This window comes from Hippocampus zosterae, chromosome 14 (genome assembly GCF_025434085.1).
Source record: "Hippocampus zosterae strain Florida chromosome 14, ASM2543408v3, whole genome shotgun sequence".
Classification (NCBI taxonomy): Eukaryota; Metazoa; Chordata; class Actinopteri; order Syngnathiformes; family Syngnathidae; genus Hippocampus; species Hippocampus zosterae.
The window spans coordinates 14,552,111-14,564,725 of record NC_067464.1 but is presented as its reverse complement, the minus strand read 5'-3'; the positions used below and the strand labels follow the sequence as shown (position 1 = coordinate 14,564,725).

The window sequence follows — 12,615 nt, the reverse complement described above, 5'->3', positions numbered from 1 at the left end:
AGAATACCCACAGAAGCATGGGGAGAACACAAATGCCATAGAGAGTGGTTGGAGCTGAAAATTTGAACAATTTCCCCAAAACTTCGAAATGACCTTCTGACATTCATTTTTTTCTAATTAGGCAGCTTACTCTGGCATCCTAAAATCGGCAAACTTGGTTGCAGGGCTACATGTGGCTTCAAAATTGGGCAAAACACAGCAATAAACCGTTTCCTAGAGTTAAAACACCCCAAAATACTGTTTGTCTTAAATCATACACGACAACATAACAGGTATTTTCTCTTTTATATTTACATATTTTCAACCGTTGATTCAAAAATGATGTGATTTAAAATCTAATCCACAAATGAAGCATATGCATCAGATTCAGTGTTAAAACGTATTCAGAAAACATTGCAAAACTTTACAACATTACCAGCAGTGGTGACAAAATGTGTGACTAAAATATATCTTTGGAATTTAGACTTCATTGCGTCCACCAACATGAGATGAGGAACAAGAAACCATGTGGGGGGAAAGAGTTGTCGCGTACCATAAAGCCCAGAGAATCGCCGCATTAAACCCGGGCTGACATTTCAAAACAAGCAATGCACCATATAAAAAGAGTAGATAAATAAGAACATACTTCTCTTCGTTATAAAGTACAAAAACAACATGAATAAAATAAAAGTGTTAAATTAATGAGTACTGTATAATCCGAACATGGTTTCCCTCCTCCAAAAGGGTCCAGATGCTACAGGAGTGCAGTGTTTGTGCAAAGTCTCACTCAGGAAATGTCTGAGTGGTGGGTGCTCCACTAGCAGAGCTGCATCCTCAGGGCCACACCGTGGCCCGGCAAGTCACAAAATCTCCAGCATCCATCTTTGGTTTGGTTTTCCCTCCTCAAACATGTTGAGGATCACCTGGTTCTGGTCGTACTGGTGACCTCCTGTGATACATGCAAAGTGGTATGATTAAATTATGGCATGGAAGGTCATGAAGTGTGCATCTGCATGTATCAAGCTCATAAATGAAGGGAATGAATTCAACAATATGATCAAATGGAAACTTGTTTGTTCTTTGCACACACGTCCGTTAAAAAGATTAAAATGTCACTGAAAACATTGCCTGTACACACTTTTGAGAAATTACAGTCTGGATCGTATTATTTGTAATTCAAATAGTGGGATGTTTTTTTTTAAATTCCTTTACTATAGTGTTTACTGTAGTTGACAAACACGATACAACCCAGACAGGAGAATCTGACCTTTGACTTCAAGGACCAGGCCAGGCTGGAAGTGGCAGCGCACCAGGCCATCTGAGGTTATGTCCCACAGCTGGTTGTCTTTTCCTGCCTCCGGAGACACACAAAGCCGACTGCCTGCCATCACCATGTTACCTGCGGTCTCCAGGCGACAGTCTTCGGCAAGCTGGAAGCAAACAGGATGCAGTTACAAGTTAGTTTTGTGTGTAGAAAAAGGTGAATTCATAAAAACAAAAATAAAAATAAATCAAATTCCTGATCACAATGGTGAAAAAGTTGGGTCTCAATGAAATTGAAACAGTTCGCATTCAAGCACTTTCTGATGTGGAATGGCCTCTTATCGTTATGATAGATGGTCAAATATAAAGCATTTATTTTTTTGTTTGTGCAAATATCCAACTGAGATATTCAACAAGCACTTGAATATATATATATATTATATTTAATATATAATATACATTGGAAAATATGTGTGCACTTCATTTAGACATACTGAGTAGTGTATTTGGATAAGAAGGTCGGGAGCACTTTATGCATGCGTACCTTGCAGGCAAGCTGACCGTCTCGATATAGCCAGAGTTGCTCGATGCCCCCTGTGTCTTCCACAGCGTGCACCCTCATCAGCTGGATGTCTTCAAGCGCGCCGGTCAATGACATCAGACATCCAGTCTCCTTGTTCCGCAAACGGATACTAATCTGTTTCTGTTGGTAAAACGTAACAAAGCTGAGTTAACCGAAAGCCCCCCACAGCATGAGAATGAGCAAGACAGATGACAGAACTTGGCATCTTTTTTTTTGGGAGAGAAGACCGCTCAATACCTGCAGCAAAGGCCGCAGCGATCCGATTCCCTTCCACCCACTGAACTTGCACCAGTCGGCAATTTGACCCGGGTGGAGCAGGATCTGTTGACCGCGGTAGTTGCTGCCTTTGTACAACACCCACCTAGACGGGGGGGTTGGAATACGAGACAATGTGAGAAAAATGAAGGTTAAGTGAAAAGGCCTTTTTTAGTCGAGCCCCCCCGTTTGGAACTCCTCACATCTTTGGCACAATGACTGCTCCTAATTGGATGCTATGCTGTTAAACCTCAGCTAACACCATGTAAAGGAATTTCTTAGAGATCTGTGACAACTTTTGCAGGACTGGTACGATTAGAAGTACATCGCCTTGAGTGCTCTCACAGTTTATTCACTTTGACATTGCTTTAAGTTGATCCCACAATCAAAAGGACAGAATGTAAGGTACATGTAAGTACACACTCATAACAGGGTTCCTACAGCTTACGGCAATTAAAATGGAAGACTTCTTAAAATGTTTTCATTCAGTTGCAATTAAATTTAAGATTACCGGTAACTTCACAATGTTCCCAATGCCCGGTATTGTCCAAAGTTGCTGGAGTACGTACTAAAAATGATGTGCATCTATTCTTAAGAGTCCCAACTGAAACACACACACTGGTTGTTTGATTGGTTCCACTCTTGTGACTGCTCAATATTACCACCAGTCATTTACTTTGTATTTATTTTGAAGGAATGTTGGTTTATTTGGAGATTTGAGACTATTTGCAATCCTAAAATCCAATTTATTGTGCTAACATTTTTAAGACGATTGAAAGCTCCATCTAAATCCATTTTAATGCCAATGAAGGCCTTATTTTTAGATTCATGCATTCAGTGCCTGTTAAGGATATGAGGCAACCCTTTAAAAAGATTCGAGGAATAATTACATTAGTTTTGCATCAGCAGTATGGTTCAATTATGTCAAATGCGAATAGTAAACCTTTAATTGTGCACAAAAGTTTAGTCTGACCCAATTGTGGATTCAGTCTGATTCAACATCATAGCTTCTCATCACATTTCATTGAAAAAGTCGCATGTTAGATCATCACAACAAATATTGGAAGAATACCTAGCCAGGGTAGCCACTGGCCACCAGCAAACAATGTTTTGTATTGAAAACTGTGGACAGGAAGCTGCACACAAAACCCAGCAATTCAAAACATGAAAAACCTGAGTTGCAGGTAGGTACATACTTTCCTCCCTCCACCACCAGGGAGCGTATGTGAGCGGGTAAGCCTGCTTGGTGCAGGTTCACAGTCCCATGATTCAGCAACACTCTGCGACCTGTGCACCCCAGCTTGCTGAACAGCAAGAGGGAGGGTAGAGACAACTCCTACATAAGAAAGTAGAGAGCTTTGTTACTCACATGAAACACGACACTAACAGACTGCACACACAGTTTGTTCGCCACAGGTGCACGCACATCATCGAACGCATACAAGTCAAGTCAACAGTATTTATAGAGCACTTTCAAACAGCCATCGCTGCATACAAAGTGCTGTACATGGAGCGATTTAACATACACAATAAACAGTAAGACGAAATGGTAATAAAGGCGGTTGAAAGCACCAAGCAGTAAAATCATGCTGAGTCGAACGGCAAATTATACAAGTGGGTTTTGAGGAGGGCTTTAAAGATGGGCAGCGAGGAGGCTTGCCGAATGTTCAGTGGGAGGTAATTCCAGAGACAGGGACCAGCAACAGAAAAGGCTCGATCCCCTCTGAGCCGCAGTTTAGTTCTTGGTACTTCTAACAAAGACTGGTCCACAGACCTGAGGCGCCGGGCAGGTGTGTAGGGGCGGATGAGCTCAGAGAGCAAACAAACAAACAAACAAAGCCCTTACGTGGCCAACAGTTTGCATGGAACGGATCCTCACGTCTGAGGACAGGAAGCCCAAGAACTCAGCGTCGGGATATTCTCCCTCCTCCAATAAGTACATGTTGTCAGCGAAGTTGCAGCCTTCATATGCGATCCAGCTGAGCATTAAATAATGACACAGATACATTACGATGGCATGCTGTACCACGTGATCGGGATATACTGTATGAATTTCCATTAAGTTATTTTACACTAGGTTTGCCTCAAATGTAGCCGTCACATTTTTACATATTTCAGTGTTAATTAAAGCACTTCCATATGCTCGTAAATGTATAAACATCATTTTGCTGTGGTACTGAATTGTCCGTTCCGTTGTGGCTCCTATACCTGCCAGTTAGCACCTTACAGGACATGGGCACAAAGTCCTCATCCAAAGCTTCGGCACTGTCCTCCAGAACCATCAGTTCACCCTTAAAGTTGGGCTCAGAGAACAGCTTCACCTGGATAGCAACACAGCACACGCTTACGGGCTACGGAGACATACAATTCTGGGAATTCCAAAATCCTCCAACATTGCTAAGACGTGCATACAAAGTCAATTGAACATTCTCAATTGCCAATAGGTGAGAATGGTTGGCTGTTTTGACCCTGGTGAGAAAAAGCCATTGGACCACTCGATGTAAAAAGTGTCTTTATCTGGAGTAGCTATTGAGGACCACCAAAAAAAAAAAAACCACGGGACAATTGGTCAATTTATCCATCGGGTCTTGAGATGAATTGCATTTCTTCATCTGAGCGTGGCATTTTGGATAATTTGCTTTTTGTACGGTATCTGCTCTGTGCCAGCACGACTCCCAATACACAAAGAAATGCGGCGATTGTGAGCCATGCCCTCTTGACCAACATCCGCAACCTTTGACATCACAAGAGTTCTTCTGGAAGAATGGCTGCAAATTCCCACAGACTCACTCCAGCAATTTGTCCAGTAAAATACCTTTCCCCCTATATTCGAAATGGGAGGAGAAATGGTTACAGTACATACCTTGAACTGAGATTGCACCAACGTTTCCTGGAAAATAAGAAGTGAGAAAATCTGAATGAGCGTTCAGAACAACTAAAGTAACTTATTGAGTCATAGTGGGAATGCAGGTTTTATTTTATTTGAATTTTTTACATTGAATACTGGCTGGATTGATGATATCTTGAAATTCTGGGCACCCCAATCCTCTGGGCAGGAATATAGGCCTCTCTCCAGGATGTAGAGCTCGCCGCTGAATGCTGGATTCTCAAATGCCACCCAGCTGTCACCAAGGAAAAAGATAACTGAGTGAAAGCCATGTTCCATTTCCATTCAGTTTCCTTGACCAAGGTTCACGGTTACCGTCGTAAACGGTGACCACCCACACCTCCTCAAGGATGGGTTAAATCCACAGAACAATTTTTAATATACATTTTTCATATGACTAGTAAAGTACCTTTATTATAGATTTTAATTTAGGTATACTGATAAGACTGGATATTCTTTGAAATCGATATGGTCTGCGATCATACAAATAATAATATTTGACAAAATCGTTTAAAATTCCCTTGCAATGGTGAAGAACATCTTAGATGTTTAAATATGGATGAATCTTCTAACAACCTGATTTCTGGAACAAATCATGAGGGTTTACTTGAACGTGAAGATAAAGGTTAAACCCAGCCGATTAAGCAGGAAGATCTATCAGAATCATCTTTATTGGCCAAGTATGTCGAATACACAAGGAATTTGTCTCCGGTAGTATAGGCTACCCAAGTATCACCAATAACAAGCAACTACGATAAACAAAGATGTGACATATAAGTATCGAAAGGCTTTCCGTAAAGTAAGGGTACCGTCGTGCACTGGTACCACCCAATGACTGCTCCGTGACAATGTGCATGCAGCCGAGATAAAGTGATCAGTGCGGTGGTGGATGCTGGTCTGTCAAGGAGGGGAAGCTCAATTTCAGCCTACATCATAAAATGTGTCGGTTTATTTATACGTGGATTCGACTCTCCGTTCCTTTTCAACAAAATGACCATGTGACCCTGTCATACCAACAAGGCGTCGTTTCCAGGGACTTAACCAGTGTCCTACGACTGCAACAACTACCATAAATAAAACCCACCAGAAATAAAATGGTGATTTGTCTCTAGTCGTTTTCAACAAAGAGAGTGTCACACAGGTGATTAGAAGAAGTCTCCAGTTCAACTCGGAACAGAATGAGAATTGAAAAATGCTCCCGCGGATGCCTACACCAAAAGATCGGTGATTGTGTCATTTTGCTGTCAATCAAAAAGACCGATCATCCAATCATCATGCAGAAAAGCTGAGCCTCCGGCCCAGCCCATAAACACCCACTGTCCATAGACTCCCAGAGACGCTGAGAGTCCGATGGGCGGGACAAAACCAGCATTTATCCAATGACTCGTCTCGTTTCAATGCATTGGGACAACCTACTCAGAACTCTCTCTCGACGCCCAGCGTCCGCGCTGTAGACGCGCAGCCTCCACACAGTTTAAAGCACAGTGAAGCTGCGGGAATGAATGAGAAGAGAGTCGCGTGGTAACCAGTAATAAGAAGCCGAATAGGAAAAAAAGTTGAGCGCGTTGTAGCGCATATTTAGTCAATGACATGGACACACAATTGTATGTACACACATGTATTTGATCACTTATTTTTGGACATTTTAGGGCAAGCTGAGATTCCCTTGCAATCTTAGAGCAATCGCCTCTGGATCAGCGGCGCAATACAATACGATGATGGATGTGCAGTTGGTGCAGATAATCGTTGCACCATTTTAAAACCACCTTGCAGAATGTGTAGAACATCTTTTCGTGTGCAATTGTGCAGAAAGTCCTTGAGCGCTTTTAAGTGTCTGATGCTGTGGAATATTGATCAATGACAATTGTTCAAGTATGTTGAGAGCTGGAGCTAAAACGATCAAGGTTGTGTAAAAAATGCAAAGAGCCCCGATAGATTTGAGTTACTGTTTCGGGAGTTAATGGTGAGAGGGAAGACGTTTGAACGTCCGCTGGTTTTGGTGCGCATGGTTCAATTGCGCTTACCCGAAGGCAGTAGCTGGCTTTAATCAAACTGATTACCAAAACAAAAATAGTACTAAACATATATTTTGATCAGAGCCTGGCAGTCAAGCATATTTTAAAAAATGACCAGAGTTTTTGCATTAAAAAGGTACTTATATGAAATATTTTTTAAATTTTTTAAACTTGGCAAACCAACCAACCAATTTCCATTTATGATCTTCTGTAATCAATCAGTTAAAAACTATGTCCGATATTGCCAAGACCCTTTTACGAGCATCAACAGTGCCATCAATGCAAATATCTAAGCACAGGAAATGAAAATCATCCAAATTCACAGAAGACAATGACGTGGGCAGATCAGTTGCGCCAGCTTACTCTGAGATGTATCCTCGGGGGCTGTTTGCATGAGCCATCAAGGTGTGTCAAGCGTTTGAACAGTGAAAGAACTCTTAGTCATGTTTGTAAGTAGACTAACACACACCTAAAACTGCAAGTGTCTGCATGAGAGAACACAATTAGGACATTTCATGTTACCCCTTGTTTTTACTGTCTCTAAAGTCTGCTGAAAGTCGACTCTCAAGTCTCTACTTCTTTCCAGCCCATTTCACTCTGGATGGTGCCAAGTCAGTACAAAGGGACTAAGGGGAAATTTGAAGCATTTGTTTACAATGCGCAACCTCGAAGTGTAAAATAAAGAGAAAAAGCAAAAAAGAGGGAGTATTTGACTTACACCCCACTCAGGACGTTGATTGATTGGGTTTTCAAGCTATGGCCGATGTCCTCCATGCTGACAACGGGGCCCATTAGATCCACACTGAGCCCCCGTTCGTCCAAGTTGGGCTCACTGAACAATTTAATGTGCGGGGACAGGAAATCCTAAGCGAGACAGCATGAAAAGAAATGATCACCGACTTGTAAAATACATTGCGTAGCATTAGATAAAGGTGTACGACAATAAAATAAAGCTTACCGTCCAAATGGAACGAAGAGAGAGGAGACCATCCTCAGAACCCCCCCAATCACTGCAATGCGAATACTCTCCTTCTTCAAGGATGTATTGCTGACCCTCAAAGTCTTCCTCTTGATAACCAACCCAGCTACCATACAAAAAACGCAGAGAGGGCATATTACACATTTCTACTTTAACTCATATTCATCAGGAATATCAACAGATTCTACCCACTTGCATCTATGGACTGAAATACTCACAGACCACCGAGTATCTTGAGGGACCCCACAGAAGAGATTGTATTTGTAGTTCCACCAGAGTCGCCTTGTTCTGCTTCTCCCTCTCCCAGGTTGTACAAGTCACCATCCACCTCTAAACACTCTCCCTCAAAATTGGCCTTCTCGAACACCAGTGCCTAAACGAGCCAAAATCAATGACGAGGTTTGCTGGACGGGCCTTTTAGTTGACACGAGTTCATGCGCTGTGGTTTTGTTTCCCCGAGATTAAGTGAGTAATTTTCCACCGCAGCACAACACATAATGCTACAGGTCGTTTTCAACCTAATGCCAAGTATCATGCATGTGTTCTGAACGAACAAATATTGTGGCAATTGAAAATACAATTGACATCATTCAGTTCGCAATTTAGGAAAGACTAAACAGCAGGAACATTTATATTGTGACGGAAGTCATTCTGTTACAAATGTACAATCATTCATAAAATATTTCAATCTATTCACAACTAATAACCGTCACATCCTTTAGCGTATTGATGTCACCTTTACAGTTAAAAGTGATCATTGTGCAAGATTGTAACTTACCAGTTTCAATTGTTTATTTGAATTTCAGGAGTGTTTAACTTATGTTGGGCTCTTTCATTCACTTACATTTACAACTGTTCCAGATTTCAAGACTGTGCGTGATGCAATCAATATAGTCCATAGGAAACACAATACATTTAATGTAAGAGAGGTGGATATACTTGAAACAAACCTTGACATCTTTAGGATGATCCACCTTTATTGCTCCCTGTAAAGACAGACAGAGAGCATCAGAATTGGTCAATATCCAAAATGACATCAAAGTGACAGACACCCTGCACAGTAGATATTTACAATCCGAAGGGGCCTGAGAGAGCCAACAAAGGGCTGTGGGAATCCCCAGGTCTCTGAACAAGGAAACTCGCCAACTTCCAGCACTCCTACGAAACCTCCAAAGCCAGGATCACTGTACACAAGCCAGCTAAACAGATGGAAACATGGAGAGAAAGTGGACCGTTGTTTTATAAAGATAAGAATGATTGTGAAGTAGTAACACACACCTATTAATTATAATGATCTTCTTATCGTAAGGATCCAATGTTTAACCTGCTAGTTGGATTTAATAACAGAAGTTACACTTAGATAACTAGGCAGTACTTTCAAGATACAAAAAGTAAATGGGGAAAATATTTAAAAGCGAAAAGAAGGTATTTTGCAGAGCAGTTGTGTATTTTCTCAATTGGAAATCAGTTGTAACTAATGCAAATCAACCAACATTAGATCTGCAATTAGGCAACAGTCGCTGTTATGTCACATGAGTAGCATCAACTTACACTCCAGAATGGACCTTGATGGAACCAGTGGTCTGGGGGATCCCAAAGGAGCAAATTTCAATTGTGTCGTCACAGTAAGAGGACACCCTTCCCAAACCATTAACTTCTGTAAACAGGTCAATTCTGGGTTGGGAATAGTCCTGCAAGAGAGAGAATAACACGTATTTTTTGTGGAGCATTTATAACAACAACAACTATATCTGCAATCCACCCTCATTTTTTACATGTATGACTTAGGTTTTTTTTTTCGTTGAAAGGTATAAACAGTCATTCAGGGAGTTCATAACCTCGTTAATTGTGTTTTCAACTTCCCATATTCAACTAGCTTAGATCAGGGGTCGGCAACCTTTTACGCTCAAAGAGCCATTTCGACCCGGTCTAGACGGAAAAGACAACACCGGGAACCGCAAACACTTTTTGACATGTGAAATGACAATGTCAGCGTGCGGTCTCTCTCTCTCTCTGTCTGTCTGTCTGTCTGTCTCTCTCAATCTCTCATTTATTCTCCATGAGTGAACGGCTTCCCATATCTGACTATTTTCTGGGCGACCCCAAAACTTATGGGTGGTTGAATTTTCAGACTTCATCCACCTCGAGAAGTTATTTTTCCTCAGATCAACCTTCCACATCAGTTCTGAAAAAGCCCCCCACCTCTTCTCACTCCGGATGTTTTTCATCAAAGCCTGTGTGTTAATTTTGAACATGTCTTTCTACATTTGACCTTTATTGTTGGCCGTTTTTTCACCACAAATTAAGCATACTGGTAAGCAGCTCTCAGAGGCACCGTAAATGCAAGTGAATCTGCCCAGGCATCATTAAATCTTCCATGTAAAGAATTTTTCCAGCTTTTTTAAAATGGTATTTCCAATGTTAGAAGGATCAATCCATCCAACGATCCATTTTCTAAACCGCTTAAAACTCACAAGAGTCACGGGGGGTACTGGATGCAATCCAAAAATCGTCCAGAAATCTGCTTTGTGCCATAATAGTAAAGAGAAGATATTTTGCAGGGGTGTGTAGAAAACGCTGCATCATGCTGACTGATGCTTGCAGTATTTTTGTGACTTTATTAACTGCATGAGAAGGGCAAAATGTGACCGCAAATGATGAATACGCGAGATAATCAGTTAAAAAGCTGAATTGTTGGTGTCGTTCTTGCACTGGCTTTCATCAAGATTGTGAAGCTGTAAGTAATGTTGTGTCCACTGATCTGACAGTTGAGCGATGAAGTTACACATTTAGAAATACAGATCCAAGATGGCAACTTACGTTGACCGCCAGTCGAATAGAACCGATGGTCAAGGGTGTCGTAGACACAGGCTGACCCTTCTCATCCACAGTTGTTGGGGCTCCATCGTCAGCCCACACGTTCATTACATGATCTGTCTGACCTTCCTCAAGGGCAATGACACGACCCTGGAAGCCCTTATGTTCATATAGGAGCCAGCTAAATATAAAAAAAAAAAACAAAGTATCAAATTAGACAGATACCAAAGTACTGTAAGTACAAACCAATGAGGTTGGGATATTGTGTAAAAAGTAACCAAAAACAGAATACAATAACTTGCTAATCCTTGTTAACCGTCGTGAAATTTAATGCACTAAAAATAACATATTTAATGTTCTTAAAGATTTTTTTTTTTACTGCGAAGGATATCGGGGGGAAATGGAAAGAAAAGAAAAACTATGTGTCTGTGGGCATCTTAATTTATTATAATGTATAATTTTGTGTGCATTCTATCAGTTTCACAAGAATATTTTAAATAAACAAATCTAAAAAAAAAAAAAAAAAAAAACTCTACCCAAAACTCATATAGCATCAACATCCAGAAATGCAGCCGACTTCTGGGAGTCCAAGCTCATCTGAAATGGACTAACTCAGAGTGGAAAAGTGTGCTGTGGTCTGACGAGTCCACACTTGAAATTATTTTTTGGAACTCATATCAGGCCAGCAGCTGTAGCAGTATTGGGGTGTATTCATGCCCATGGCATGAATAACTTGAACATCTGTGAAAACACCATTAATGCTGAAAGGTATATTCATGTTTTGGAGCAATATATCGTGCCATCCAAGCAAAGTATTTTTCAGGGACGTCCCTGCTCACTTCAGCAAGACAATGCCAATCCACATTCTCCATGTTTAATAACAATAACAACAATGGGGTGGCTGCATGGTAAGAAAGTACTAGACAGGCCTGCGAGCAGTCCAAACTTCCCATTGAAAATTTTGTCCAGTGCAAAATACAACAACACAGAGTGGACTGTTGAGCAAGTGAAGTGGCACATCACCCAAGCATGGGAAATAATTCCTTCTAAAATTAGTGTTCTCAGTTCCCGAACACTTATCGAGTGTTCTTAAAAGGTGATGTAACACAGTGATGAACAGGGCCCAGTTCTTTGGGAATGTGTTGAAGGTATCAAATAAAATTTAAAAAAAAAAGTGAATATTAATACCCTAAAAGTTTGTGTTTGGAGATGACTAAACATCTTGTCTTTGTGTATATTCAATCAAATATATGTTGGAAATAATTGACAAAGAAATGTATTGTTTTTATTTACATTTTACACAACTTCCCTGCAATTGTAATCGGTGCATTACCCCAGTACGAGCCCAAAGTAGTAGACAAACTATCACTAAGTCACACAATAATTAACACAGCAAAGTAAAAGTAACTCACACAACAATTAACATAACTCTCTTAATAAATCCATATGAACTTTAGACCAGTAAAGCCCGCTTACCATCCTCTGATGACTCGTACCAAGATGACAGGAGAGAGTTTCATCTGCGTGGCATCTTCAACGTCACTACATAGTTCGTAGACTTCACCACCGACGTTGTCATGTTCGTGGATGAAAAGCTGGACCGGGACATAGAGGTGATGTTACGATCTGAGGTGGCAGCACTGCTTTAATTATGTGTAAAGATAAATGTTCAAACAATGTATTGAGGTAACATTCGCTTGTACCTTTCCAGGTCTTTTGTGGAACCCCTTGACCACAGTTGTCTGGAAGGAAACGTTAAAATGGCTTATTTTATGTGCTGGTAAAATCAAACAATGTAAATATGAAACGCATTTGTGATTTGTTACCCTTCTCTTCA

At 40.9% G+C, this 12,615-nt stretch overlaps 1 protein-coding gene across 4 annotated transcripts in view; it reads right to left on the bottom strand.

The window, feature by feature from the left end:
• Nucleotides 1–266: 266 nt before the first annotated feature.
• Nucleotides 267–12,615, bottom strand: part of crybg1a (crystallin beta-gamma domain containing 1a) — a 42,508-nt gene continuing 30,159 nt past the window's right edge. For 3 of the 4 annotated variants that reach the window (XM_052086660.1, XM_052086662.1, XM_052086663.1), the window contains 18 exons: nt 12,482–12,520; nt 12,255–12,373; nt 10,782–10,959; nt 9,513–9,652; nt 9,034–9,160; nt 8,912–8,947; nt 8,180–8,334; nt 7,941–8,067; nt 7,701–7,846; nt 5,076–5,202; nt 4,944–4,970; nt 4,289–4,401; nt 3,927–4,059; nt 3,277–3,416; nt 2,063–2,186; nt 1,787–1,945; nt 1,247–1,409; nt 267–928 (listed from right to left, as the gene is read on the bottom strand). In XM_052086660.1, coding sequence (XP_051942620.1) covers nt 840–928; nt 1,247–1,409; nt 1,787–1,945; nt 2,063–2,186; nt 3,277–3,416; nt 3,927–4,059; nt 4,289–4,401; nt 4,944–4,970; nt 5,076–5,202; nt 7,701–7,846; nt 7,941–8,067; nt 8,180–8,334; nt 8,912–8,947; nt 9,034–9,160; nt 9,513–9,652; nt 10,782–10,959; nt 12,255–12,373; nt 12,482–12,520 — 2,142 coding nt within the window. In that variant the 3' untranslated portion in view covers nt 267–839. Of the gene's footprint in view, nt 929–1,246; nt 1,410–1,786; nt 1,946–2,062; nt 2,187–2,211; nt 2,649–3,176; nt 3,417–3,926; nt 4,060–4,288; nt 4,402–4,943; nt 4,971–5,075; nt 5,203–7,700; nt 7,847–7,940; nt 8,068–8,179; nt 8,335–8,911; nt 8,948–9,033; nt 9,161–9,512; nt 9,653–10,781; nt 10,960–12,254; nt 12,374–12,481; nt 12,521–12,615 lie in introns of those variants that run through there. The other variant, XM_052086661.1, reaches the window with a different exon arrangement.